Genomic DNA, 27,888 nt, shown 5'->3' with positions numbered 1-27,888 from the left:
GTCTAATTGCACTTAATTGTATCAAAAGAAGACAACTGATAGAATTGCTACAAATCTTGGAAATCTGTAAGATCTACACTCAGTGATTACTGTAGTATAGAGTATGGCAGATGTGTTTATGCAGATTGCTTGTAATCTAATAGGAACACAACCAGCATGATGCAATACAACTGGTTTTCCATTGTAGTGAAGGAAGGATTTTGTTGCTGTGCCACATTTAAAATAGTGCGTGTGTCAATAGGGAACATAGTGTTGCAAAGGCAGACACACCACAAATAGTGGCAAATGCTATTTGATCTCACAACACAGTGCTCAGAATGTAAATTTTCAAGCAGCATAGCTGTAGTCTGCTCCAAATTGCAGGAAAAATGTAGCTTCCTCTTTGATAGTCAAATGACAGCGTTTCACTGCATGCTGGGTTTTCAAACCACATTTCAGCAGTTCATGAGTATCTCATTTCTTTCCCTTTATGTCATTTAAGCAGTTTAATTTCGTATTGAATATATGGTTGTATTTTCCCCAAATTCATGTGCTGTTTTATTATCTGTACTGTAGAACGGTGGCCACTAGATTTTTATGAAAATCTCCCTTTAATATTTGTGTAATGCTGAATTACAAGACAGCTGAGTATTGGTAATATATATTTAGCCAATAGGTATGGTTTAGAGAAACAGACTTCTGTGTATTAGTAATTGTTAAATTTGTTTAAAGTGCCATTTTCTACAGGACCCCAGTCCGTGTGAAAGTTCCCGCCCCAAGATTTCGTGATATTCTTGTGTTAGATTATAGGTTCTGGACTTGTTTTGGCATTTATAACTAGCACTGAGTGTTTGAAAGTCTTCCACCTCAATACCACCTTCCCTGAGAATATGTTTCTGAACTTCATTTCCATTTTACCTTTTTAACAAGGGGATCGGATCCCTGTAGCACTGTGTGACTGCAGCTAATGGGGAGTTTTAAACTATAGTTAGATTAAACTACACAAGAAAAGAGTGCAGAGTAACCTTAGGTAATTGTAACTCTCCTGCATTAGTAAGAAATAAAATATTTCCTGGCTGATATTTGCTTCGTTGCAATCAAATGTTTGGGTTTGTAAATGTTTGTGCAAAGGGCATTGGTATCAAATGAAAAGATGTATCAGAAAATATTTTCATGGCCCCTAGCCAGAAGAAATCTTACAGGTGGAGGGTGAATACTTTCATAACACTAAGTTAGAGGTTAAATTAAAGCCTATATTTACTAGTGAGTCTCTTCCAAAAACAACAATCAATTTACACTTTGGTGATGGTCATAGCAGCCATTAAGGACCCCTGAATACAGTTCTAGGATGGAGGATTATGGGAACCACCCCTAACAGAGGGGAGGGAGGGGGGAATTATTTGCAGTTGCACTGTTGGCACAAGGCTCTAAGCAAGCAACAGTGCCACATGGGGTCAGCCTCTCTCTGTAACTGCACGGTGTGAACAAATCTGAGCAGCTGCAGATTAGCTGGGGGGGGGGGGGGGGGGAGTTCTGGTGCCAAGCCATTTATATTTATCATCCAAAATTGCATGTACTAGCATTGCTGGATATACGGGTCATTGGTACAGCCCTCGTGCCTGCGAAGGTGCCAGTGTAGCTCTGTCACATGTTTGTGTGGCATAGACTATCACGAAAAGATTGGATTCTATTTATGTAGTACCCTGGAAAGCAGAACAACGTTTCCTGTCTGAGTCAGGCTTCTCACCCAAACCAACTTCTGTTTCCTTCTTCACTTGGTCGCAGTTGTAATGTATCACTGTTCTGCTAAGACAGCACACACATACCTCTGCAACTGTAAACTCAGCCCTGTAACATGCGTCATTAACAGCCAAACTAATTTGTCTACTTTGCCATTGGAGAGAGGCAAAGTCCTTTCCAGTCCTATCGACTGATAGCAGCTTATCACCACATGCTAGTTTGTACAGTGCTTGGAGAGGCACGCTAAACGTTATTTCTTACTGTATCCCGAGTTTGTATCTGGGATTGTCCAGGATAACAAAGAAATTATACAGTAGTATTTCATAAAAGGTACCAACCCCTATCCTGGATAGCAACACACACACACACACACACAAGTGACTCACACACCTCTCTGGAAATGGATGAAAAGTGCCCACAGAGAATATCCGTGTCCAGTGAACAAGCTTCCCCTCTCTCTCCTAAAAATCCAAGCATTAAGTTTTACTACCCTACCTTATGCCTACATTACAAATAGAGCAACACAGAAACACTTCAGACTTAAACACCTTCCTAATCATGTTTTTAACCCTTCATCAGGAATTACTACACCTGAACAGAAAGGTGGGCAGGTACAGTAGTATTCATTAGAGACTTATATTGTTCTTAATAAAAAAATAATCTGTGACCTGAAAGTTAAGTTTAGGTAAAAATGAACCCACATTATGGGCTAGTCTCTTAATGGCAGTTCTGCTTTCAAACATCCTCCTCTTCAACTGCTTATCTATTTCTATTATCTCTTCCTAGATTCTTAGGAATCGCATGCTTATCCCAGGGCAGAGTCCACTACAGGAACAGTGAGCAAGTATCATACAACAGTGACAAGTGGAATAGTATCCAAGGTTACAATCCCTGGTGCCTTCAGACAACTACAACCCTAAGTAAAATGGTGAGACCCTCCAACACCAAAAGGGAATTGACAAGAACATCAGAAGTAACGAGAAATGCAATTCAGGTTAAGCACTAATAAAAGCAAGCAGAGTAGTGACAGTGAAGGCATAATACACTGGCAAACAGGAACCCACAACATAAGAATCCATTGATTTGATGTAGTTTAAACAGTCTTGTCACAAACTTAAAAAGACAGGGAAGCAGAAATTTCTTGCTTCTAGTACCAGCTCTGTCAAACTCTCCTCTCCCTTGCCTTGTGGAAGGATGCAACTTACCCTCTACATCCCTCAGTTTCTCTTGATAAGAGACCTCCCTGCAGTGGATCTCAAAGCACTTTACAAACAAACATAAACGAAGGACCATCTCACATCTGTGTGGTAGTATTGCCCCTCCAGTTGCAGGTGCCAAGGTCACAGCAATCAGACTAGAATTGAGGTCTCGCTCCTCCAAGAGCAGCACTTTACTACCACTTCCAGGCCTCCTCCTCTCACCTGCAACACAGCAGTGCAAGGATGGATTATTTCATGAAGTTGAAAAGCTCCAGATGAGTACCAAGGAGGATGGGTCAGCTTGAACTTTACTCAAGGGATTGACTCAGCACCAAGGTGACATAGGACCTGTGTAGGGATTTATACCACACTCCGCCACAAGGCCATTAATTAGCAAGTCCCACTTCCCACAAAGCCATTCAGATAGATTTTCCATTTGCAGCTGTGTAACCTCTGATGGAGGCAGCTGTCAGGTAACCCTGGATTTCGTTTTGAAAGTCTCATTTCAATTGTACTTCCAGTAGAACAAGAATACTCAATGTAAACACTCACAACTGTATTTATTTATACCTGCGGTTAAAAAAAAGCCATTGTTATTACAGTGATTAATAGCAATTTGTTTCTTCTCCCAATCCCACTGTCAAGTATTTTTGTGCATAAATTCCAGTGCAAATAATCTAATGTAAGTAGATAAAATCGAAAGAAAAAGAGCTGGTTAGAAGTCAGTGCTATTAGAACTAAGGGCCTTGCTGTGTTAAGAACAGACAACTGAAAGATTTAGAGATCATCATCTCTGTGTTCTTTCCCCCATATCCCTATTAAGTAAATTTAGTGCTGGTGAAGTCTGCTGGATTGCTAACCCTGGACAGTGAAGTCCTTGACAGGAGATGCACAGACCCAGCAGCATAAGCTTGTCCACACACTTCTTGTGCCTTAGCCCTGATTTCATGGGTCAATGGGTGAGTTCAGGCTGTATTGCCTGTTTAGTAGGAAGGCCAGTAACTAGAGACTGCTAGTAAGGTTGGCAGTTGTAACTTGGACACTGGCGTCCAAGAGACACCATCAGAACTGGCACTAAGACCACCACCTCACTTTGCAACCAGCCACTCAGAACCACCCAGGTGGGCGGAATTCAAAACAGTGATCTAGAGAGGAAGCAATCCCAATCACAATACCAAGTCCCTGAGCTATCCCCCTACGTGTTTTCAGTTCAACCTTGTGATGCTTCAGTAACCCAACAATATATTTTCAGAGGCTCATTGCAGAACATTACCCTACTGTAAAACTACAGTCTGTTGTTAAAAATGTATCATCTACTACAACTTTCTTTTGTTTCTATTTTTAATATCAGTTTAAGCAATCTGGAGTAACCACCACCATCGTTCTGTTCCCCTGCTCCCCCCTTAGCATCAGCAGTCTCGTTTTGTGAGTTACTGAGTTAATGATACAGCACACCTAATACGGTCATCCTTTACCAGCGTCCACATGATCCACATCTCGGTGGGGTTCAGCTTGTGCACTATCATCAGTCCTTTGTACAGACATGGATCAAAAGGATTAAAGGGCCTCTGGATCCCAAAGGTCTTAAAGCCAGCATGGTTCAATGGAGTCACTGCCATCTTTGCCAGACACATTCCCACAAAGACATCATCTATTGGGAAGAGTTCGGTGTCCTCAGCGGTGCTCTGGAGTCGCTGCACTGTCGTTCTGGACATCACATAGCCACCGCCACCAGCATAGAGAGGATAGTAGGGCGCTTTGTACATAGACTCCGGGATGAAATATTTTACTTTGGTGTTTCTTATAGGACGGGCCTGGCTGATCACATCCCCAACAAAGAGATCCTGCCCAGGTTTGAGTTCCTTGAGGAACTCAACGATATTGTAGGTGTTGACAAAAACGTCGTCATCGCCCTTCAGCACAAACCTGGCCTGGGGACAGTCCTCCATGAACCACCGGAGGAAGTGCAGCTCCTTCAGTGTCAAGTTGAAGAAGTTGTCGGTGAAATCCCACTGGACAATGTCATCAAACTCTTGGCTCTCATAGACCAGCAGCTGGTGGAGGGAGTGAGCTTGGATTTTGGCCTCCGAGCGCCCAAGCAAGAACACCAGCTTGATTGGCTTGCTGCCAATGGCCACTTCTTTCCCCCATGTGTTTCTGATAGCAACCCTACGGTCTATGTTGATTGGGGGAGACTTGATTGCCAGCAAGAGGAATGTTTCCTCACTGCATCTCGAGGGCTTCAGCAGTGTGGAAAAGTTCCTGCAGTGCTTGTACATTAAGAAGGTGCGGTGAAGCTCTGGGAGTGCAGCAGAGGAATTGGCAATTGTCAGGTCTGGCAAACATTTGCTGGGTTCAGTCTGCTCCAGGGCCCAGAACGTATTGCTGGGATTTGGTGCAGCTATCTTCCTGGTTGCTGGAGACACAGCCAACTTAGTCTCTTTCCTTATATACATAAGGAACGCAATCAACGTGATTGAGACGGTATATAGTGCAACCATTCTTATCCTGGGATACATCTCAAACACTGGACCAGGAGCCAATCCCTGCACAGTTAAAGGAACACACACAAAATTTATTAAAGGAGCATTTCGGCTTCTTGTCTCAATGCTAAAGAGACTTTCTAAACAATTATCACAAGAGTCTAAAGGCCAAAGCTATTTAGGGGCTTAAAGATGCAGATAGGGATCCAGTGGGATGTACAAAAGTACCTGTGACGTTGTGTAGTCTATATGGTTTTATAAAAATATAAGATAAAAATATAAGTGAATGTAATGTAACTGGGATATGCTTCGTGCAAAAGGTCTCTTGTAAGGTATCATTACAAAGCTCATAATCTACTGAGTGTGATCATCCTATTTGTAGAAATGTACCAATCTAGTATCTAAAACTAGAAATATAAAACATAACTCTTGAGGGCCTATTGTAATTATGTCAAGTGTGGGCCATTAAGGATGCTTTGGAATCTTGATGACTCCCATTGTATGCAGATGGCTGTATTTACCTGTGAATCTTCCTGTATATGTGTGTGCTGGCAAGTGAGTAATGAAGTCTTGCAGTGACATGTGATCATGTCACCTGAACTGGAATCCATCTTTAACCTGGTGCTTTTCCAGTGAGGGGGGGGTGGAAACCCAGAGGGACAAAGGGTTCCCGCCTTATGCAAAAGATATATAAAGGGGTGGAAGAGAACAAGGGAGAGAGGAGCCATCATGAAGAATCCCCTAGCTATCACCTGAGCTGCAACAAGAGCTGTACCAGGGGAAAGAATTGTGCCCAGGCCTGGAAGGTGTCCAGTCTGAGAAAAACTTACTGAAGCATTTCTGAGGGTGAGATTATCTGTATTCAGTTTGATTAGGCATAGATTTGCGCATTTTATTTTATTTTGCTTGTGACTTACTTTGTTCTGTCTGTTACTACTTGGAACCACTTAAATCCTACTGTCTGTATTTAATAAAATCACTTTTTATTTAGTAATTTACTCAGAGTATGTATTAATACCTGGGGGAGCAAACAACTGTGCATACCTCTCTATTAGTGTTATAGAGGGCGAACAATTTATCAGTTTACTCTGCATAAGTTTTATGCAGGGCAAAACGGATTTATCTGGGTTTAAACCCCATTGCGAGTTGGGCATCTGAGTGCTAAAGACAAGCACACTACTGTGAGCTGATTTCAGGTAAACTTGCAGCTTTGGGGCAAGTGATTCAGACCCTGGATCTGTGTTAGAGCCAGACAGGAGTGGCTGGCTCAGCAAGACAGGGTGCTGGAGTCCTGAGCTGGCAGGGAAAACAGAAGCAGGGGTAGTCTTTGCACATCGAGTGGCAGCTCCCAAGGGGGTTTCTGTGGTCCAACCCGTCACAGCACCTAAGCAGCTTACACACCTAATTCCCATAGATTTCAATAGCAAAGATTTTATTGAATTTAATGGGATCAGGAGCTGTCCCATTACTCCACTTAAACAAGGAAGGACACAGGTTTGTCCCTGCCCAGCCCAGAGTACTGGTGTCAGGGCTGCTCACTTTGAGAGCTGCCAGTGCTCAGATGGGGGGTGGGGGGTGAGAGAACGACGGACGGGGACAGATTCTAATGTTGGACTGTGAGCTCATTAGCCTATGAATTGAGTCACTGCTCAATTTGGGCCCAATCCTGCAAGGTGCGGCGTGCTCTCAATTTCCAGCCTCTCCTTTAGGAAAGGAGGGTACTCAGCCCAAGATCAGCTCGCAAATTCAAAGCTAACACTGCTCTTGGGCAGTGCCCAATATGTATTATGAGAAGGTCTCAGGAAGCGCAGAGAACCATCACACGGGCACATAGGCCAAGTGCTGCAGCTCACACAAGGCTCTTGCAAGGACAGAGCTAGCTTGATGCAAGCTATTCAAACTGCTCTTCCCATTAGAGTCAAAGCCCTATTTGCATCATCTAGTGTCAGCCTGTTTTAGGAACACTGGGGGCAGCAGGGATGCTTGGATAGCATGGTAGTTTGGTCTGAGTGCCAAATGGGAGTACACGTAGCAGGCAAGTCTCTGGGCTTCCTTCCCCGCTCACTCACCCCGTCTAGTTCTCTCTGCGATTGCATGCTGTTGAGAAGTCGAGGCCTCGGGGTGCTTCCCATCTGCCAAGTTAGTCTAATCTAGCTATTTGTTTGGCCAGCTGAAGTTTATCGGTCTGTTTTAAGTTTTGCAGGGGGTAACAGGTACAGTACGCAAACCTGGAATCCCATTTCTGAGAGAGTACAATAGCTTTTTCAGTGCCCTGATGTCTGGCAGCTGAAGCAGCCAATGCTGCATAGCCTCTATGTTCAGTATTGTTTTAAAGGCAGCCTTAAAAAGAATGTCATGGCATTTACTTATAGACATCTTTAATTCTGTGCAGGCAGTAGAGCACAGAACAAGCCAACAGGTTTCAGTCAGAGGCAGTATTCTGTCCCTCCAGCTACCAAGCTTGCAAATTAGGTCAGCTAAAAAAATTCATCTAAGTGAACAGCTTGTCTGAAGCGCAATCCTAAAGCTTTGGTTTTGTTAAAAAGATCTCTCAGGTAAGAGCCCATATCCAAGTCATACAGCAAATGGGTTTTACAGCATCCTACTTCCTTTCAGCATCTTTGTGCCACAGCGGGGATCACAAACTACATCCCCTCACACCCACCCTTGTGCCTTGACCACAAAACATTTTTTTCTTTTTAGCACATCTATGTATCAACCACACTTGCTTGACAGGCGACAACTTTCCCTCTTCCTTTTAAGAAAAGAAAAGCACTATTAGGCCCCATTCCCCACCCAACTCCAGTTCTGCCACGGCGTTCTAACAGTCCATTACAAGCAGAAGGACTTAACCTAGTTTTCCCCTCACCAAACGTTCCCATTTAGAATTTTAAAAAGTGTCAGACAGGCACACTGGTGCTTGCACTGGTAACGGACCCCACATTTCAGTAGAAGGGCACTCGGTGCCTGAATCCAACATTAGAAGCCTTACAGGGATCCTGACTTTCCACAGGGATGACACACCCTTTTTAAGAGCTAGAGAAGCTGCAGAGACGGATAGTGCCCCCAACTGAAAGTGTTTAATGTTTAACTGTTATTAAGATCTCTGGCCTAGGAACCCAGAGACAGCCAGGTTTCGATGCTGCCTTACCAACAGTGTTTATAGTTAGTCCCGTTGTTTGCATTTAGGGTGGAATTTATCATGGCATGATAAGAAGCCCACACTCATACTGCGACAATACCAGTGTCTGCGGGGTACACCAGACGAAGGGGAACCTCAGAGAGGTTAAGGTTTAAAAGCTGTGGCCAAACCATAAAGGGTTTGGTTACACAGGGGCTAATATTGGGATAAGTGGTGCTCTACGTGGGCCAGTTTCTCCATGATCCATCGTGCATGTGAAATTTAGAACGATTGCAACATTCCCTAGGTATCTAGCATCCAATCAACAGAGAGACTAAACTTTTTGCTGTCCTAGGCAAACGGGATCATTTATGCCACTCTCAGCCCTGTAACATTCTGTCGCCCTTTAATACACAGACATTATTTGTAGCCGCCTGGTCGCTCCTATACAGAATCCACCGGTCAATGATTGAAGTAAATCAGAGGTCTGACTTTAGACTCGCTGTTACAATCAATTAAGTCCTTAGTTATTAAAAGGACCCAAACATCCCACCAAAGCCTAATAATCAGTAACGTTCCCAAACCTCACAACGCTGGGCTGTCATTTATGTAAAGGAGATGGCGTGCAGAAAAAAGAGCTAGTCTCCCAGTAAAGTTTTGAAGCGAGTTTGGCAGCTCCCTTCCAGGAGACTGCATCTTCTGCTGAACCCCGCAAGACCCGGCCACGATCGGTGCAAACCATTCCTCCGAGTTGTACAAGGCTCTCCCTCCCCTCTTACCTTTCCCGCAGCACCGACTTCTCCTCGGGGACTGGGGCTCTGCAAGGAGCGCTCCTCACATGCACCATGCAAGCCCTCGCCTGCTGCAAGCAAATCTTTCACCAGGCTTCAGTTTAAACAGGGGGAGGCAGGGGTGGTGCATGGAGGCCTGAACCCCCTTCCTGCCCCCTCTTTCTGTTGGGCGCGTGCATCTGGCTCTGGGAGCCGCTCGCTCCCCGTTCTTGCTGCAGTTCAAGCCGAAGCCGCATCCAATGGGCTCGCGCCGCTCTGGAGCCCGGCCGGCGTCGCCATAGAAACGGCGGGCAGACTCGCGCGGCCGTGAAATCAACCAGCCGCAGCAGCAGCGGCTCCGGGATTTGGGGCAAGGGGGGGCGCGAGCCAGGCGGAGTGACCGGCGCCAGCGGCCGGTGAATGGGTCAGCTGCGGGAGAGCGCGCCGCCCCCAAGGCAGGAGGCATTTACTCTCGTGCAAATAGAGCCGGGATGAATTCAAATCCCCCTGCCCCCGAAAGCGGCTGAGCAAGGGGGAAGGTGCAGCCGGGGGCTCAGGCACCGAGCGGCGCTGTTGGGAATGCTAATGGCAAAGGCGAGGGGCTGAGCGGGGTTAGTGGGGTGACACCCTGTTCGGCCAAGGCACTTTGGTTTGACTCCCTCCCTCCCGGCTGTTGGGGGGGGGGGGGGAGGCAAGGGTCTGCCCCCGCCCCGGGCTGAGAACAGTCAATCCATACACACACCCCGGGAGAGGGGTAGCGTTTTATTGGAAATCCCCTGCCCACCCACCTGCTCCCTAATTTCCCCTTTGGCTGCAAGGGCTGGATTCAGGTTGTGTTTGGGGCAGGGCCTTACCAGAGCGCCTCTGCTGGCCCCCGAGGATCAAGATTGAAGGGGGAGGGGGGAAAACTCTGCTTTAAATAGAGCACAAACTCGGCTCACATGAAAACTTAATTCCTACGGGTGAAGAGTGGAAGGGTTTGTCATCCTGCTGCGGTAGGTCTGGACCCAGCCCTAAGGGCCTTCCTCGTGGGCCAGCCATCTCTGCAGCATTTAAGATTTGTTTTTGTTTTGCGTTTCGCTTTCCAAGGAAAAATCTTCTGGATCGGACCCGCTGCTGGGCTGCCTGCCTGCCTGGCTCGTCGGAGACCCTGAAACAATAGCTAGGAGTGAGGAGTGTGAATTGTCTTAGAATGAATCTCAGCTGGTGTTAATTCAGAAATCCACAGGGGACAGGTTAAATGGTAGCGCTGTTAACTGTTTCACCACTGGTTTCAGAGTAGCAGCCGTGTTAGTCTGTATCCGCAAAAAGAACAGGAGAACTTGTGGCACCTTAAAGACTAACAAATTTATTAGAGCATAAGCTTTCATGGGCTACAGACCACTTCTTTGGATGCATATAGAGTGGAACATATATTGAGGAGATATATATACACACATACAGAGAGCATGAACAGGTGGGAATTGTCTTACCAACTCTGAGAGGCCAATTAAGTAAGGGAAAAAAATTTTTTTTGAAGTGATAATCAAGATAGCCCAGTACAGACAGTTTGATAAGAAGTGTGAGAATACTTACAAGGGGAGATAGATTCAATGTTTGTAATGGCTCAGCCATTCCCAGTCCTTATTCAATCCTGAGTTGATTGTATCTAGTTTGCATATCAATTTCAGCTCAGCAGTCTCTCATTGGAATCTGTTTTTGAAGTTTTTCTGTTGTAAGATAGCCACCCGCAGGTCTGTCACTGAATGACCAGACAGGTTAAAGTGTTCTCCCACTGGTTTTTGAGTATTATGCTTCCTGATGTCAGATTTGTGTCCATTAATTCTTTTGCGTAGAGACTGTCCGGTTTGGCCAATGTACATGGCAGAGGGGCATTGCTGGCACATGATGGCATATATCACGTTGGTAGATGTGCAGGTGAACAAACCCCTGATGGTATGGCTGATGTGATGAGGTCCTAATCTAATCCGTTTCACCACTGATCACTTTGAGAAACAACCAGTTAGACGGGGATTGTAGGCAGACCATAGAATAACACTGCTCCCCAGTTGGAGCCAGGGTTGTCTGGCTCTGATCATTCAACACTAGCTATCTCCAAGGAATATATTTGACAATAGCCCTCTGCATCGGCCAGCTCTCACTCTTTTTCTATAGCATCTAGCATCATTTGCTGAAACATATTACAACGTGTGTGGATCTGGGGGCCTTCCCCACTTTATCCCATACCTTCTAGTGACTTCCCTCTGCCTTGGGGAACGTCACCAATAAATCCTTAGGGAAACAAATACACACTGCCCTTTTCAACAGCTGAGCTGTCCTGTGGGGAGAGACTGTCTGGGTCACCCAACCCTCTTCTGACTGACATCAACCATCTCTTCTTACAAGCTCCTGAAGCATAAGTAGGTCTCCACTTCTTCTCTAGCAGACCCACAAGGGCCACGCAAGCTGCTCTCTTGTGATCTGTCTTGTCAAGTTCTCCTTGAAGGGCAGCTCTGCAAATTATTGTTTTCTAGCCCAGCAGTACAGTATCTCAGGTGTGCGGCTCTGGCAATACCATCTGGCTGAGAAGGCAAATAGATCAGTCAGTTTAGGACTCTGCCTTTCAGTTTTCTCCCTGGAGAAAGCAGAGCATTGAAGACAGCTCATCCTCAGCTCTCAGCTACTGTTAAAGATGCCCCAAGACAGCAGCCCAGGAACAAAAGTGCCAGAGATTCTGAAAATGAATTGAAGCCAGAGATGACACGTAGTTGATGAGAGGGGATAGCTCAGTGGTTTGAGCATTGGCCTGCTAAACCCAGGGTTGTAAGTTCAGCCCTGAGGGGACCATTTAGGGAACTGGGGTTAAAAAAAAAAAACTGTCTGGGGATCTGTCCTGCTTTGAGCAGGGGGTTGGACTAGATGACCTCCTGAGGTCCCTTCCAACCCCGATATTCTATGAATTTAAAGGTTCTGGTGGTATGTAGCAGGGTTCAGGGCAGGGCATATAAAACATTGCAGAAATCTGGGGGCACATGAGCCTGCATGTTCTCCCATGTGTCACCTCTGATTCACACCCCAGTGACAAGAGTTCAGATGACACTAGGAGCTTGACCTGCTGATGAATAATCTTCAACCACTACAGAAAGCATAAATTAGTGGGACGGCTGGGAATAAAACCCAGGAGTGCTGAGCATGGACACCGCCATCTTGTATTTGCCAATCCAAACTCCATCAAAGAAAACTGGACAGGCAGCTCCCACCGAGACTCCTGCCGCTACATTTCAGCTCACTGCCGTTAGTGACTTCTGGTTTTAAGAACTTCTCTATGGCCATGAGGCCTGCTCCTGCTCGGACTGCTAGTTCATCTCCCCAGCCTAGGAGGGACCAACTCCACTCCCAAAGGCCATTCAGGCCCTATCTTCTGGGTACCATTTTATTCTTCAGTCACAAAACTCACAAAGTTATTCCCCTAGCCAAAGCAGGAACCCAAAAGCCTTTCCCTTTGCATTTCTTCCCCCAGCTCCAGGGCCAGCCTCAGCAGCCAGTGTCCTTCCCACAGCTCTTTTGTCAACCAAGCTCTTTCAGCCAGACTCCTTCCCAGCTGGGTCTGATCATCCCCTCTCCCAGGCCCGACCATATGTCTCTGAAGGGGGCTGGCGGGCTCCAAGCCCCTGGACCCGTAACGGGGCAGATCACCCTGTTACACACCCACTGAGGTCTGGCAAAGCTCCCATTGGCTTGAGTGGGAGTCACAGCAAACTCAGCAGTCAGTGGGAGTTGAGAGTATGTCCAAGCCTCTCAGGATTGGGCCCTACAAACACAAACAAACCAACACCCAGCAAGCTTCACAGTTTTATTTCAGTAATGTAGACTGTAGGGTTTTTTTTGCTGGACACATTACGTGAAACTGCATCATCAAGCAAGTGCTTCTCATTTCTTTATTGGTGCTGGGCATCAAATGCGGTTGTCCACTGAATCAATTGAACTTGGAATTCTACTGTCAGAGGCACAGGCTGGATTTCTTGGACTTCCTTCCCTTCAGGAGATTCTTTGTTTTTCCCTTTTCCTGAGGAAAACAGTTAGGCATTGTTTTTAGGAAACAACCCTAGAAAACTCCAATACTCTGAATGTGCTGCATGTGTCCTTGAAGTTTTTGCAATCATTCCAGTTCCTTAATACAGATCAATTTGAACCTGAATTTGTTGGATAAGAATCCAACAGTGTTAAGATGCTCAATCCAGCTGGGTACAGTTTTGCTTTGTTGTTTTAGAATTACTCAATATCCACCAGTCAAAGGAGAGAGAAGCAGAAACAGAAATTCCAAAGCACCCAGAGAAGCTGTTCAGGGGTCACACGAAACCTACATGCCTCGGACTGAGAATACATCTTTCAGTGTCTGGTCAAATCATTCATTGTGGATGAGACTTCCCTCTTTCCCCTGTTGACGAGGGATCCTGATTTCTACGATAGTTTTCACTATTTGTACATATTTGTTGAATAGATGATGCACACTAATTTCAGACTATGGGTTATTAGCAAACCGTCCTCTGTGGCTGCACCTGCATTAGCAAACTCTGTAGCTACCATTCATCACTGGTGCAGTTCCAAGAGTGGTAGCAGTGGAAGCTGTAGTGTAGACAGAGCTCGGATGTCTTCTATGGGATCTATACTGCAGCTTCCACCAGTGGTGAATTACATCTACTCCCGTTAGTACCAGGTTTGTGAGTGTAGCTAAAGCTTTTGACTCTTCATTATCTGTAGTATGTGATCGGCCCTCTAACTCACATGACATTTCTGCTCCCTGAACGTTGACATACTTTTTAAACAGGAGAATAGCGAATGGTGAATAACCCACTGTCCAGCCTGATAATTTGTGATAGAATTCACGACACTTTAAAGATTTGCACACATTTTCATGAATCCCTGGCAGGTGTTTGCACAGCCAGGAAAAACAACAAACACAGCGAATCCCACCTTAAATTATCCCACCAGCTTTTCTGAGCTCTAATAGTTCAGATCTGACCTGTGGAAATATGACCACCTCTTTGTCTATGAACCCTCAACAACAAGCAACGGAAACCTCAAGCTACTTGCTAAAGGCTGCTGGCTGAGCAGGGGTACAACAGATTATGTCCTGAATCTTTGAAAGACAATCAAGTATAGGCGTAGTTTGACTTCTATATTTGGAGGGGCAGCTCCATTCAGGCCAACGGGGCCATGCATGGGGGGGCGGGGCAAATTCTGCAGCTGCCGGAAGCTTGCAGTTTGGTAGGGGCAATGCCTCCTACCTCCGTAAACTATGCCCATGCAATCAGCTGCTCCCCTGCTCTGCCAGCCAAGGGAAAGGGTTAGCTAGCCTTAATATGCACAGAAGTAAGGAAATGCCAAACTAAGCGAAACTCTCTGCTTAATCCCAATGGGTTTTCCAAGTCCATGATAACACACTTGGATATTTATTGCATATCTGATTCCATCATCTTGCTGAGGCTGCAGGAGGTGATCGTCCAGTCATTCAAAAAATAAAAAGAAACCCCAGGTGCTAAGTGCTGCTTGTAACCTTCCAAGCCTGCCCTCTGCAAAGGTTACAATACATTTGGTTTGTTACAAATGCACTGACACTAGGTGGACTAGTGGCTGTGTCCTCCTTCCCTATATGGTTGAGTGGGCTGCTAGGGTGGTGACCCAGTTCAGTGCAGCATCCAGGAGCACGAAACTTCCAGAAACGTTTAACACCTGTTTCAAATGTGTCTCTCATTCTATGGGGTAAGTGTCGTAGCTGGTTCAACACACTGTCTTTTCATACAACTTTCTCTCCGGCAGAGATGAGCACTGGCCAGAAAGCAGCAGGGACACTGTCTTCTCAGACACTGGTGGGCAAGGACCTAGGACACTGGGGAATCAGAAAGTCGCCCTGAGTCTACAAGAGACTCCTCTTCCCACAGAAATATTGAAAAGCAAGGACCTCACAGCCTGTTCTCACCCTTCAGATGGGGGCGGCTCCGATTCACAGACAGGGAAACTGAGGCAGAGGGGTTAAGAGACTTTCCCCAGATCACACACTCAGCAGCAGAGCTGGACAAGATGCTAAGAGTATTGATGGCCAATCCCTTACTCTAAAGGCTAGTGAAGTCCGGTGAATAGGAGAGGCAGGGCTACTAATTAGGGGACTTGGGTTCTATTCCTGGCCCTGCCATGGGTTCATTGTATGAGACTGAGCAAGCCACTTCCCCATTTTGTGCCCTGATATTACCTTTGCAAAGTGCGTTGAGATCTACAGATGAAAACACACAATGAGATTGCTAAGTGTTAGTATACGCTATGTTAATATTAGACAACACTCCCCTATCGGATCAGCTAGCCCATGCCATGCCCTGAATGTATACGTACACACATATCTAGCTAGCTACGCACCAATTGAGCAAGGTACTTAAGCATCTGTATAACTTTAAACAAACATACAATCCCAGTGAGGTGAATGGAACTACTCGTGGGCTGAAAACTAGGAACGTGTTTAAGTTCCTTGCTCAATTAGAGCTATGAAGATGCTTGTGCACAACCTATAGCTAGATGGATGGAGGATGCTGGCGCTGCCTTGCTCATTGTGCAGCTCAATGACGCTGCCCTTCCTAGGGGCTCTAGAAATGCTGATAGCTTAGAGAGCTCTACCTCTCCCCTTACCTTTGGCAGCCACTGTGGTTTTCTGGCTTGCAGGACTTTCTCCCCCAGTTTTTGTTTTTTTGTTCTTGTCTTTGCTCTTCTTACCATCCTAGGGAAAAGAAGTTTGTTCTTCTTAGTAGGGAAGGCTTCCAAGCAGCTTGTGTGAAGCAAAGTTTAGCCCTGTCATGGTCACTTTCACACTGCCAGGTTATGTCACAAGCAGAGGATTAGGATTTAAAAGGTGCTAATTAGCAGCAGGAGCTCAGCAAAGAGCCTCTGTACTCAGAAAGGAGAGAGAAAGTGTCAGAGCCACTCTACAACGGGAATATTTCCCGTAAGGTCTCAGCAGCTCTTTAGGATTTATATCTTACCTAGGAGCAATGCAAGAAGGGACTTGAGTGAACGATCTCAGTGTATGCAAGGGATACTGCAAACAGATCAGTTCCTCTTTAACATAAGGCCATATTAATAACACCACCACTTAGCTCTTATCCAGCACATTTCATCAGTAAAATTGTCCATGTGGGGTATAAGGGCTTTCCCCCTTTCCTCAGATGCATCAGGCACGTGTCAGAGGCTACAGGCTTCATGGACCATTGGCCATATCAGACTGGCACAATCATAGGGGCTAGTTTGGCTTTACGTTGGCAAGATAATCAAGAGAGCCTGTGTGTGGTACAATCTCATCTTCAAAGTCAACACTATGTATCTCCCTAAGAGCTCGAGCCCCTGCTGTCCTTCCTCACTGAACTGGCCCCTGCAATGAGGAAAAACTCCTAAGTTAGGGCTGCAGGACAGGCCCCAGCTGACAGCCTTCTCTCTAGGCCTGTGCAGAGTACTGAGGCCAGCTGAGATTCTGCGCTTTGTGCCCTGATGCCCAGCAGCAAAGTCCTACTTCTGCTACCTCTCGAGCTCTCTCCATCAGCTCAGGCCAAATTTTGCTCCCCATGAAACAGATCCAATCCTATGGGGTGTCCCACAAGCCAGGCCAGTCCCCACGCTCACACATGCAGTGTGCTCCTGCTGGCAACAATGGAACCCATTCATCCCCTGCAAGGGCAGCGTCTTGTGCTTCGCGTCATTAGCTGCTAATACTAGAGTGGCTGGTACCTTCTCCTTAGGAGATGGGGGCTGAGTTGTTTCCTCAGTGATGAGGACCCCGAAGTCACACACCACGGCCACAAGCTGGTCACCTGTTAAGAGGCTCTCCAGATTCACATGCCCAGACCCCAGGCTTCTCAAAAGAGGCGGGTCGCTGCGGAGTTCGATGGGGCTTTCCTTTTTCTTTTTCTGCTTGTTGCCCTGCACAGCACAAATTTGATCACGTCCAAGAGTCACGCGCCTTAAGATCACAGTTCATTCATCAGATATCATGATATCTTGACAACACCATCAGATCTGGGAACTTATACATGTGACACTATAACCACCCCCGCCCCATCCAGAATGAAGATTGAGCAAAATGGCTGCATCGAAGGTTTCCATCTGAGACTGGAAGGGGGCTCAATTCCTGGGCAAGAACTTTAGGAATAAGTGGGAGGCTTCTCATAGGAACTGAGGCCCTGATTATTACTTGGCACAGACTAGTCAAGGGACCAAGTGCTCAGTGCCTGGGGGAACAACCGCAGCTGAACAACGCCCCCAGGGGACAGAGAAATAGACACTGTTCTGTTGTGGCTCACGTGGATATTTTTTCCATTTGGTATTTTGTAATGCAGCCTCTCTGCAACCACCTGCATCATATGGAGTAACAGCAGATGCCCTTCTGCACCCCTGACAGGGGTCTGTGTAAGTGCATATCGTTGCTGGCAGGCTGAGCAGGGGCACAGATTAATTAAAAGTGAGCTGTGCCTGTAAGCCACACTTCCTTACTCTTTGTGTGGGTTTGCTTAGCCCTCTTAATCAGTCGTCACAACAACAACATCCTCCCTCTCCCTCCCCCCCCCCAATCTCTGTTATTACCTTACCACCGTCCTTTGGCTTCTCCTTCTCTGCTTTTCCCTTCTCTGCCTTCCCCTTCTTGCCTGCATCTTCAGCCACAGCTGCAGCAATGGGCCATGAAAGCACCTAGCAAGATAGAACAGCCTTGTGCCCAGGCTGCAGTATTTGAGCTGCAAACAGCGGAAGGGATCTCGGTTTGTTACACCAGAATTAAAAAGATGCAAATACAGGGGAACGTTCACATTATTGTCAGGCTTTCGAAAAGCCGGACCATGTCCCTCGATCCCAGAGCATGCCAAGCATTTACCTTTTCCTCTACAACAGTGACGGTGGTTCCAGTCATGAGAAAGGCTTTCAGTGCCACTAAATCCCCAGTGACGTGCTCCCTCCTGTGGCTGCACTCAATGGTCTCAGCCCAGGGCTTCCGAGGAGTGAGGTGCCTGTTTGCTAAGCGAGAAAACACAAAAGGAGCAGTGTGCCTGCAGAGCACACACGGGGCAGTGCCAGCTTCCCCCGCACTGCTCTGCTCTAGAGCACCAGTAGGAGGGAGTTTCCATGATCCATTCAGTCCTTGGGCTCTCAGCTCACACTGCCAGCATGGGGGGTGGGGCCAATTAATCCCAATTGTGGACGCTGTTTGTTAGTGATGTGGACACTTGCCTGCCGGGAACTAGACTCTGAGACCCACCAAACTCTATCACGCTTGCTCTGGCGAGATCCCAGCACAGGACCAGCTGACCACAGCCCTATAAGTAGGTGTGGCTCCATTGCAGTCAGTGGGCTTACACCAGGGCTGAATTTGGCCCACTGTTTTAAGTCCAGTCTGGCTACAACAGAGAAGCTCACCTGTGGGGTGATCAGAGGAGAATAAGATGTATAATAGAGAAACAGAGCATCTCAATGGACAACTGTCTGGGATGCAGTAGAGAGCTGAGTGTGGGAGACAAGAGAAATCCCGTTACCATGCGAAGACGAGGAGACTCTGGTGAGATGCGCTCCTGGGTACTCAGCTAGCTGCCTAGATCAGGAGTGAAGTCACTTTTGAGGCAGAAACATGTGAGTGAGTGAGTTTGAAGCCAGGAAGGGACAAGAGCGTTTTAAGGGGAAGAACAATTGTTGTCAGGTTCTCACTTATGCCACAAAGCACAGTAACACCCCCACCCAAAAAAAATAACCGCACTGACCTCCCATTAATGGCAGGACCCAGTTCAAAACTGCCCATCTCCTACAGTATTTAAAGGCCTCCCCGTGCCTTGCTCCAGCTTATATCAGGGATCTTGTCCCTCTCTCCCCTCCCTCATTCATCTTGCACTGGCCTCCCCTTCTGTCCCTTCACAGGATCATTCCACTTCTGGCGCCAGAGCCTGCTCCTCTGCCGTTCCTGCCATCTGGGAGAGCCCCCCTGAATCTCTGCCTCATTGATGCTCCATCTCATAGGAGCTCTCAGCTCTTATCTCCTTTACCTCTTAGTTTCTCTCCCCCTTTGCTAGTATTTATTTTAACTTTGTGACTACGACCCCAATCCCCAAATCACTGCACGCAAAGAACGCTCACTGACTTCAGCAGGAGCTCCACGTACAAAGCGGATCCAGGACTGAGCCCTGCATTCATGCTGTAACGCACAGTTTGCAGGTATGATGTTATACAAAATAAAGGCCTGATCCTGCAGACTTTTGCTCCCAGACATGGTGCTGACTGCTATGAATAATCCCTTTGACTACTCGCAGCAGCCAGTGCTCCTTCTTACAGAATCAAGCCCTGTATCCTTTTAAGCACTGAAACAACACGTGCTGTAGAAACAGGGGGCACTGACAACTGAATAAATATTTTGATATTTTCTCATTCAAGGACATCAGTTTCAATTTTTTTTTTTAAATTCCTGAAATTCTGTTTGGATCAGGAATTGGCCTTTTTATTTCACACTGGGCTTTCGTACGATCACAGAACACTGCTGTGAGCTACTCTCTGTAATACTGTAATTATCACACCAAATGAAATTACAGATTCGAGACAATCACCAGGGAAGTGTAAATCCTAGAATCTGATTTGTATTCACTGCATTTATTTGGAGAGCAATATCTGTCCCAGACCAGATGTCTTGCTGGAGAATAATACCACCAATTCATTATTAAGTGGCATGGTCTTGATAACGGATCTAACGGTGACCTACATTATTGGAGACGTGTTGATGGCAACACATTTCAATGTAGCAGCTCATGACATTCCAGGAAGACTGATAAACACCCCAAGTTCAGTTTAAGGTAAGAATTTCTTGATTCTATGGTACCCCTGTTTGCCGGAGGCTCCTGTTGAAGCAGAGAAGACATAGCTGGAGACTCCAATCCTCCTGTGTCAACACTCTCTGGTGGGCTCCCAGGGTTTGGGGTAGCCACCATTTGACTCTGATGGAATTTTATTACCTGTAACAGAAAGGCATCAAAGGTATCTATAGAAGGGGCCAAATTCTGGCTGAGTCTGCACACAGATACAGGTTGCAAAGGGAGAAAGGTACCTGTCTATATCCTGGCACTTCTGAAATGCCAGTACACAGACTTCACCCACCATGAGAAACATGGAAGGAGCATTGGGAGGCATGGCCAGTAGCGCGGACTCTGGTGAACAGGTCTACTGAAGTCAGTGAGACAAAGTCTACATATTTAAGCACATAAACACACCCTTCTGTGCAGAATATCACTGTTCACTGCAGGAACAGAGTACATGGAGGCAGAGGACCTATAGGGCTGATCTCAGACAGAAGGTGGACACACATCAATACTGCCTTTGCAGCAAACGTCTGTGAGATTTTTAAAAGAATACATTTGAAATTCTTGTTATTTGGCTTTTGACCCTGTAGGGTTCCCATTTTCAAGCTTATCTCCACAACCACGAAACTAGCAATTTACTTTTTTAAAAAAATGAAAGATTCTGGTGCACTCACATGACTTCAGAGTCTAGAGTTTTAAGAAAAGCAACAAATATAAAAAAAAAATCTCATGATAAAAATCTCAAGAACTGGCAATATTCCCCCAAATGGTCTCTGAAGCACAACAGCTGGGCACACTCCCAAGGTGAAAGGGGAAGTTAGCTTCCATGGCCAACTCAATCCTTGGGCTCTTTGCTGAGACTTCCAAACGGCGGCCAGTTGCAGGGATGTGTTTTTTGTGATGTTGACAGTGGCTGCTGAGAACTCACCAAACTCATTTCATACAAGCCAACTAACAACTTTCAGTCATTAACCTGGGCTGTGTTACACCAGCAACCTGGAGGTAAAAGGCTTGTGAATCCCTCTTATCAACCACCTCCTAGTTTCCCTTTATTTACATTTTAACTCATTTGAAAACAGACCTCAGCATTGTTAGTGTCCTCGGCTTTCTCCCTCTCCACAAACTCGTATGTCACATAGTAGCTGTGAGTGATCACTGGAGACTCTGGGCCGCTTTCCAGCTCCTCTGGCTTGATGGGGTTGGGGACGCCTTTGATTTTCCCAACACTCACCACCAGTTGTGCTTTATTCACAATGAGATCTAAGAGGAAGACAATCCAGCCATCAAGTTACAATGTACATTCTCCAGGGCTGTAGTCCACGAAAGCTTATGCTCTAATAAATTTGTTAGTCTCTAAGGTGCCACAAGTACTCCTGTTCTTTTTGCATTCTCCAGGGTGGAATTTGAGATACAGTAGCAAACAAATTAGGAAACTAAGGGGTCAAATATTTTAGTGGAAGGGCTGTTTGCCGGGGGGAATCCTCTAAGATCTGTCTACACTGCAGTTGAGAGGTATGACCGCAGCAAGTGTAGACACATCTGAGCTAGCTAGGTGAGAACATAGCCAAGGCATTGAATGCCATTAATGCCAAGGCAACCATTGGCCACATGGGGTCACTCAAAAGCCATGCAAAGAGCTCCCTTTCCCCAGGTGATGGGCTTGCTGCCTGCACAGCTCTATTGTAGCCTTCTAGGCCCTCATTCAGGAAAGCAAGTTCAGTGCTGTCCTGAACAGGGGCCTTAACGAGGGGCTTTCCTTCTGAGGGAACCTTCCAAACATCTGACTTTAAATACAGTCAAGGGGATTTAAGCACATGCTTAATTATTTACACACTGAAAGTTAAACGTACGTACAGGGTCCTAAACCACCAGCATAGAGCAGCAACCTTGAGTGGGAAAGGCCTGATCTAAAATCAAACACAAGCCTAGGCAACAAGGGCTTGCTCATGCTCAACCCAGCTGATTTGATTTCCTTTGCAGGGAGGCCATAATGCGGAACTGGAGACAGCGTCTCCCTTGGATGGAGAAAGACTGATGTCACAAAGAGAGAAAAGTAGGATTTTATCACAGCTGCGCTGTGGGTCTGAAATCCAAGAACTGCAGATCTTTGTTTGATTAACAGTTAAAGACCAAATTCTCTCTCTCTCTAGGTTTTTATAAGGTTGTCCATCACCGTGGTGCCTGTTCTGGGATGCATGAGCGAAGTTCCATTGGTATCAATGGAAGTTGTGCATGCACAATGCAGATATTATTTTTCTATATTCCTGGATGAAGAATCTAAGAATAATGAAGACCACCTAGCTCTCACATAGTGCCTTTCATCTGTAGCTCTCAAAGCACTTCACAAAGGAGGTCAGTAAATATCATTATCCCCATTTTACAGATGGCTAATACTAGCCAAGAGAAATAACTGGTTTTATAAAGTTTTCTCAACCATCTTCAATCTTGCCCAAATGTAAGAATTTAAGAGAAAGTTTTAGATGGTACATCAAGACTCTTAACATTTAATGGAATTAAAAAACAGAATTATCATACTTAGTACTTACAGATATTTATAATTAGACATCAGCTAATTAATCCTCACAGCCCACCCCCATGAGATAGATATGTGGGAACAATGATCCTCATTTTACAGATGGGTAAATTAAGGCAGCGAGAAGAGGGACTAACTTGATCACAAGCAAACAGGAAGCCATCCATGGGTCTAGAATGAAAACTGAGGACCCCTGACTCCCAGTCCCATACTCAATACACTACTCCAAGCTGCCTTTTTAAAACACATAAAGATTGCAGATTACTACGGAGATATTTACACAATAAAGTCTCACCTGGCTTGCTAGACAGACCATGGAACTGATGCTTCTCATCAGGCGATATGTTCCTATCATCCAGTATACAGAGTTTGGGCAGGCTGTCTATTACAAAACCTCTGTAGCCAGGAATGAGCACTAGTGGATTACCCAGGAGCACAAGTGTTCTGAGCCTCCACAAAGTGGCCAGTTTAGAGACTATGCCCAACAGATCCGTAAAATTATTAAAACTTAGGTCAAGAGAGAGAAGATTTGGCCTAAAAGAGAACAGAACAGTGTTAGGGTATGTAACAAGCAGCAATCAGGTCAGTATATAGGGCCCAGCCTGGAGTCTAAGCAAAGCTCTAATTGAAATCAATGAACCCAATGCATTTTACTTTGGCCACTGTATGGTAACAACTTGGAACTGCAGGAAACTGGGAACCCACAAATTACATTCTCAATATACTACCGACAAATCCCTAAGCCATCCAGGCCATCACTAGCATACTACACACAGGACAGCTAGCTAGCGTAGAGTATCCTTTCCTAGCACAGGGTCTAATCCACAGGCCCTTATTCAGGCAAGACTTATTAAAGACTTCAGGATGTTCCCCTTGGAAAATGCAGATTGAAAGAGGAGCACAGGAATTGCCATACAATCAGAGCCATGCGCCACCCAGTCCCGTATCCTGTCTCTGACAGTGGCCAGGACCAACTGCTTCAGAGGAAAGTGCACAATTAGTGGATAATTATAAATAACCTACACTGGTCGTGGTTGGTTTGTGCCCTGAAGTATTTAATCTCTAAACTAATTCAATGCACCCTGCTTGCTATAGCTATTAAGACATAAAAGATAGAGCAGGCTAACTCAGGAGTGTGAGCGGATCCTACACAGGTGCTTTATATTAGCTACTTTAACCGATGCTGTGTGTCACTCTTCAGGGCAACCACACCTGTTTCCTCTCAGTGGTCCTACAGGGCACCCAATCTCAGGCTTCCAGGTCCCCAGCCATTGCCTTTCTAGGTGGAGACCCGCATCTGTCTCCCTTCTGACTGGGGTATTTCCAGGCTGCACAGTTCCCTGCCTACACTGGGTTAATCCCAGCATAGCCAGGCTGCCCAAGGATACCTGATGGCTTTCTCGTCAGAGATAGTTACCAGGTGCCACAGGTTAGAAGGTACCACACAGCACTTCCTATACAAGCCTACTTTATTCTTAAGGTAAAAACACTACGGAGAAAATATAATAAAAACAAGAACCTACATGCATGCTAATAAGCTTGCCAGAGATCACCCCAGCTCCAACCAGGCTCTGGCAGGAGCAGTTCTTCAATACCCCATCCATGGGATTTCCTTTACAGTCACAATTTCATCTGTGCTTCAGCTCAAAACAGATGCATGTTTTATGTGGCCTCAGCAAGCCAAGTCCTTCCAACCCTCCCCTAAGGATTAGGGTCCTCCATGGACCATGGGTCCTGTTCATTTGCTGGATCAGAAAGGGCCCTGAGCCAGTTTAAAACCAGGCTATTTATCCAAAAGTCCTTTCTTCATCTGTTGGTCCATGGAGAATCCACTTTGAACTAGCACATGCAGCTTCTCCAGGAGGTGGCTTCAAATGGCTGACAACAGAGGAAGTATATTAGCATCCTCCTTCCTACTAGAGAAGGTATAGATAATTCCACCGTAACATGTACACAATTGTGTTTTTAATGCAATGGGCCCCCAAAGGTATTAACCCTACTTCAATAAGGTTTTATTTAGTTCAATAAAGTTAGTTTAGTTCCATCAGGTTTGTTCAGGATATTATGATATTGTCTGGCAGTCACGCTAGGGTCCTTCTTTAGTGTTGGGAGTTACCAGAATTCTGCTGTGAGATATTTATCCTCTGAAGAGCCCAGCAGCCTGTTGTAACCCAGCCCCAAATGCTGGAGCTCCGGAGGTGGGTGAGAACACAGATCCTGCAAACCGACAATCTCATTGCCACAGAGCTCCAAGACCTGCCAGGGAAAGGGGGAGCAACAGTTATTGGGGGAGGGAAATGATGCTCTGTAGGTTTTAAGTGTCTTTTTCTATGTGTTCCTTCAGCTGTAACCCACTAGTCCATCCCAGGCAGAAGAGAGACTGATCTCGACATACCTTCTCTATCTGACCTCCCAAAGAAAGAGTCAGGAACGTGCTTATTTACCTTCAGTGTTCTAGGAAGGTGTGCAGAGTTTATTTTGCTGATTTGATTGGCACTGAGTATGAGCTCTTCCAGGTTTTGAAACTTCAACAAATTTTCATCAACTTCATTTACCTGGAAAGAGATTCCCATTCACCTTCAGTCAGCTGTCTCTGAAGCACAGATGTATCTTAGCATGACAATACAGCACACAGAACAACATCAGTGCCTGATTCTATGGTCCTCACAAAGGCAAAACTCCCACTGGCTTCCAGGAAGATTTAATCTCTGATTTCCTCTAATCCAACCTGTTCAGGTTGCTTTACCGTAGCATCCAAGTGCCTAAGTACATTTGTTTGTCCTGAATAAGAACTGCAGGATCACACCCATATTTTGTACAAATTGTAGGGTTGATCTTGAGAGGCACTGGTCACTTGCAGCTCCCTGATTTCACTGGAGGCTTTGGGTGCTCAGCACGTCAGAGGATCAGGCCCTAGAGCTCCTAAAATGATTCTCAGAGTTACAAACCAGAGTTATACAAGGTGGCAGCAGAGGGAGTGAGAGGCAGATGGAACATGGTGGAGAGTGAATGAGGTGAAGGGACACCTGGAGGCACTCTGATCATTACTGATCATTGATTCTCTTCCTCCCTAGGAACAGGCAGGCATACAACCAGAGCTTAGAGGGTGCATCATCTATAGCAGTTTCATTCCCTCTCCAGAATGTTTACTTGATAATCTGAACAGGAAACAGATCCAGCCTCACAACCTCTTCTGCCAAGTCTTAATGAGTCTTTAGACAATGTCTAACATCACTTGAGCCTTGTTTCAGGAAAGCCCTTAAGCAAATACTTAAAGCCACCCATATTCAGGGCAGCATTTAAACACTTGCTTAATTCCCAGTAAATTCAATGGGACACAAGCACATGTTTACAGTTAAGTATGTGCTTAAGTGCTATCCTGAAGAGGGGTGCTTTCCTCAGTCAAGGCCTTAATGCTGGACTTTTCTTATGGATAAATATAAGGGGTGAAAAAAATCACACACACACACCCCCGATGGGATGGGTTTGCTGATATTACTGTGACATGTTTGAAAACTATAAGAAATATAGTGATAATGTTGTTTCTGGAAAGCTCTTGTGAGATGTATTTTTTACACCTTGCCCATCACAAAGAGAATACAATGTTCAGGTTTGATTTGTTTTTTAGAACAGGACGGTTATGGCAGCATCTTATCAGAGCACAAATCTGTGAAGAAAGGGGCTGAATTTCAGCTATAACACTTAGCCCCACCACTGGGCAGTGAAAGCCATTGAACAAAACTGTAAACCCTGTATAAAACTGGAAACCACTTCAGGCCAGGGGATACTGCCTTACCCCAAGCACCTCTAGCTTCAGCACCCTGGGCAACAGTTGAATATTAACTAAGGAATACTTACAGCTCTTCTGTGAGATAGGAACATAGTAGCATCTACTTGATATATGGGGAAACTGAGGCAGAAAGGCTATGTGACTTGGCTAAGACCACAGAGGGAGGCAATGTCAGAGCTGGGATTAGAACACAGGAGTTCCTGGCTCCCAATCTTACACTCAATCTTTCTCTACATTGTAACAATAGCGAAGATCCCGCTGGTTGAACTCACTCCTTTATCCACTATCCTTAAGGACCTGAAGAACAAGAAGATGAAGTTGTCCCGGATAAGCTGTGGCGATTGTACTGCCAGCTCCCTCAGGTGCTGGTCCTCGGGGCTGCAGTCAGGTGGCAGAGCCCAGGGGGAGTCCTGGCTGCTCACAAACTCCATTAAGGTTTCCAGGCTCTCTTCACTGGGAGTTCCAATTTCCTGGTGCTGGGCTGTGCCTGCATCTGCCTCTCTCCGGGCTGCATTTCCTCCAGGTTTCCTTTTCCTTAATTCGAAACGGGACCTGTTCTACATAGGATAGAAGGGGGGAGGGGAGCGGAGCGCATGTGCAGAGGAATGAGGGCAAACTGAGAATTTCTGGGGCTCTGGGCCTGGCAGGCCCTGCCTCCTGGGGATAAAAGGGCTGGGCCTTTTTAAAAACCAAATTTAAACCGTCTGAGGCGTCTAGGTCCATTCCCCGCCTCCATATGCACATAGGCCTCCAAGGGCCATAGGATGATCCCGGCTCCTTGAGCGTTTAGTCTGCAGAACATCTGGCCCCAGGGGGCCATTGCAGCCTCCCGAGGCGTGTGTTTGGGTCTCAGCCTCACACCGCACTGGGCCGGTGACACAGCACCTCGCTGGGAACGTGCTGGCCTGGCCTTGGGGCAGCGTGAGGTGATGCTGCTGCAGCTACCTAGGCTGTGAGCTCCTTGGCACAGGGACCCAGCTGCAAAGCCACCAACAGGCCGTGGCCGCTATGCTGCATCCCCACGCCAATGTGCTGGGCAGACGTTCCCTCACCTCAGACACAGCTCCCCATTGGAGCCAGTGCAAAGGCTACTGGGGGCACTGCCGACCCCCCCACTTTTCTCCAGGCCCTGCCCATGCACCCAAGCTCCCAGTGCCGCAGGGCCACGAGCTGCCCCCTACGTGTCTCTCTGACCTGGGGGGGGGGTGTCTCTGACCCCCATGCGCCCCCCCCCCCGCCAGGGGGAGGCTGCGCAGGGGCTGGGGTGCGAGGGAGCCCCCACTGCTGTGCACTGGCCGGTTGCCTGATGATGCCCCGCCAGGCAGGAGCCCTCACCCAGCTGCCGGCGCCGCAGGGGAATTCACCCAGGCACAGCCGGCGGAGATGCTCCCGGAAGGCGGCGGAGGCGCTGAGGCCGCCCATGGCTGGAGCC

At 46.6% G+C, this 27,888-nt stretch overlaps 1 protein-coding gene across 5 annotated transcripts; it reads right to left on the bottom strand.

Annotated features, from left to right (window-relative positions):
* Positions 1-3,461: 3,461 nt before the first annotated feature.
* B3GNT4 (UDP-GlcNAc:betaGal beta-1,3-N-acetylglucosaminyltransferase 4) lies at positions 3,462-27,888 on the bottom strand. 5 transcript variants are annotated; one of them, XM_054006909.1, is made up of 12 exons: positions 27,792-27,888; positions 26,729-27,013; positions 25,111-25,221; positions 24,783-24,922; positions 22,962-23,200; positions 21,215-21,393; positions 20,157-20,289; positions 18,177-18,316; positions 17,896-17,995; positions 17,122-17,230; positions 15,950-16,037; positions 3,462-5,464 (listed from the first exon to the last, which is right to left on the bottom strand). In XM_054006909.1, exons 1-12 carry the CDS (start codon positions 27,876-27,878, stop codon positions 4,349-4,351), a joined length of 2,727 nt encoding a protein of 908 aa, XP_053862884.1. In that variant the 5' UTR covers positions 27,879-27,888; the 3' UTR covers positions 3,462-4,348. The 5 variants fall into 5 exon arrangements, with proteins under 5 accessions (XP_053862884.1, XP_053862888.1, XP_053862889.1 ...); XM_054006911.1 differs by lacking the exon at positions 3,462-5,464 and adding an exon at positions 13,111-13,337 and having other exon boundaries at positions 17,039-17,230; positions 17,896-18,039; XM_054006912.1 differs by lacking the exon at positions 3,462-5,464 and adding an exon at positions 13,111-13,337 and having other exon boundaries at positions 17,039-17,230; positions 17,891-17,995.

Source organism: Malaclemys terrapin, chromosome 16 (assembly GCF_027887155.1).
Source record: "Malaclemys terrapin pileata isolate rMalTer1 chromosome 16, rMalTer1.hap1, whole genome shotgun sequence".
In the NCBI taxonomy this organism is placed as follows: domain Eukaryota; kingdom Metazoa; phylum Chordata; order Testudines; family Emydidae; genus Malaclemys; species Malaclemys terrapin.
This window is presented reverse-complemented; position numbering and strand designations above follow the sequence as displayed.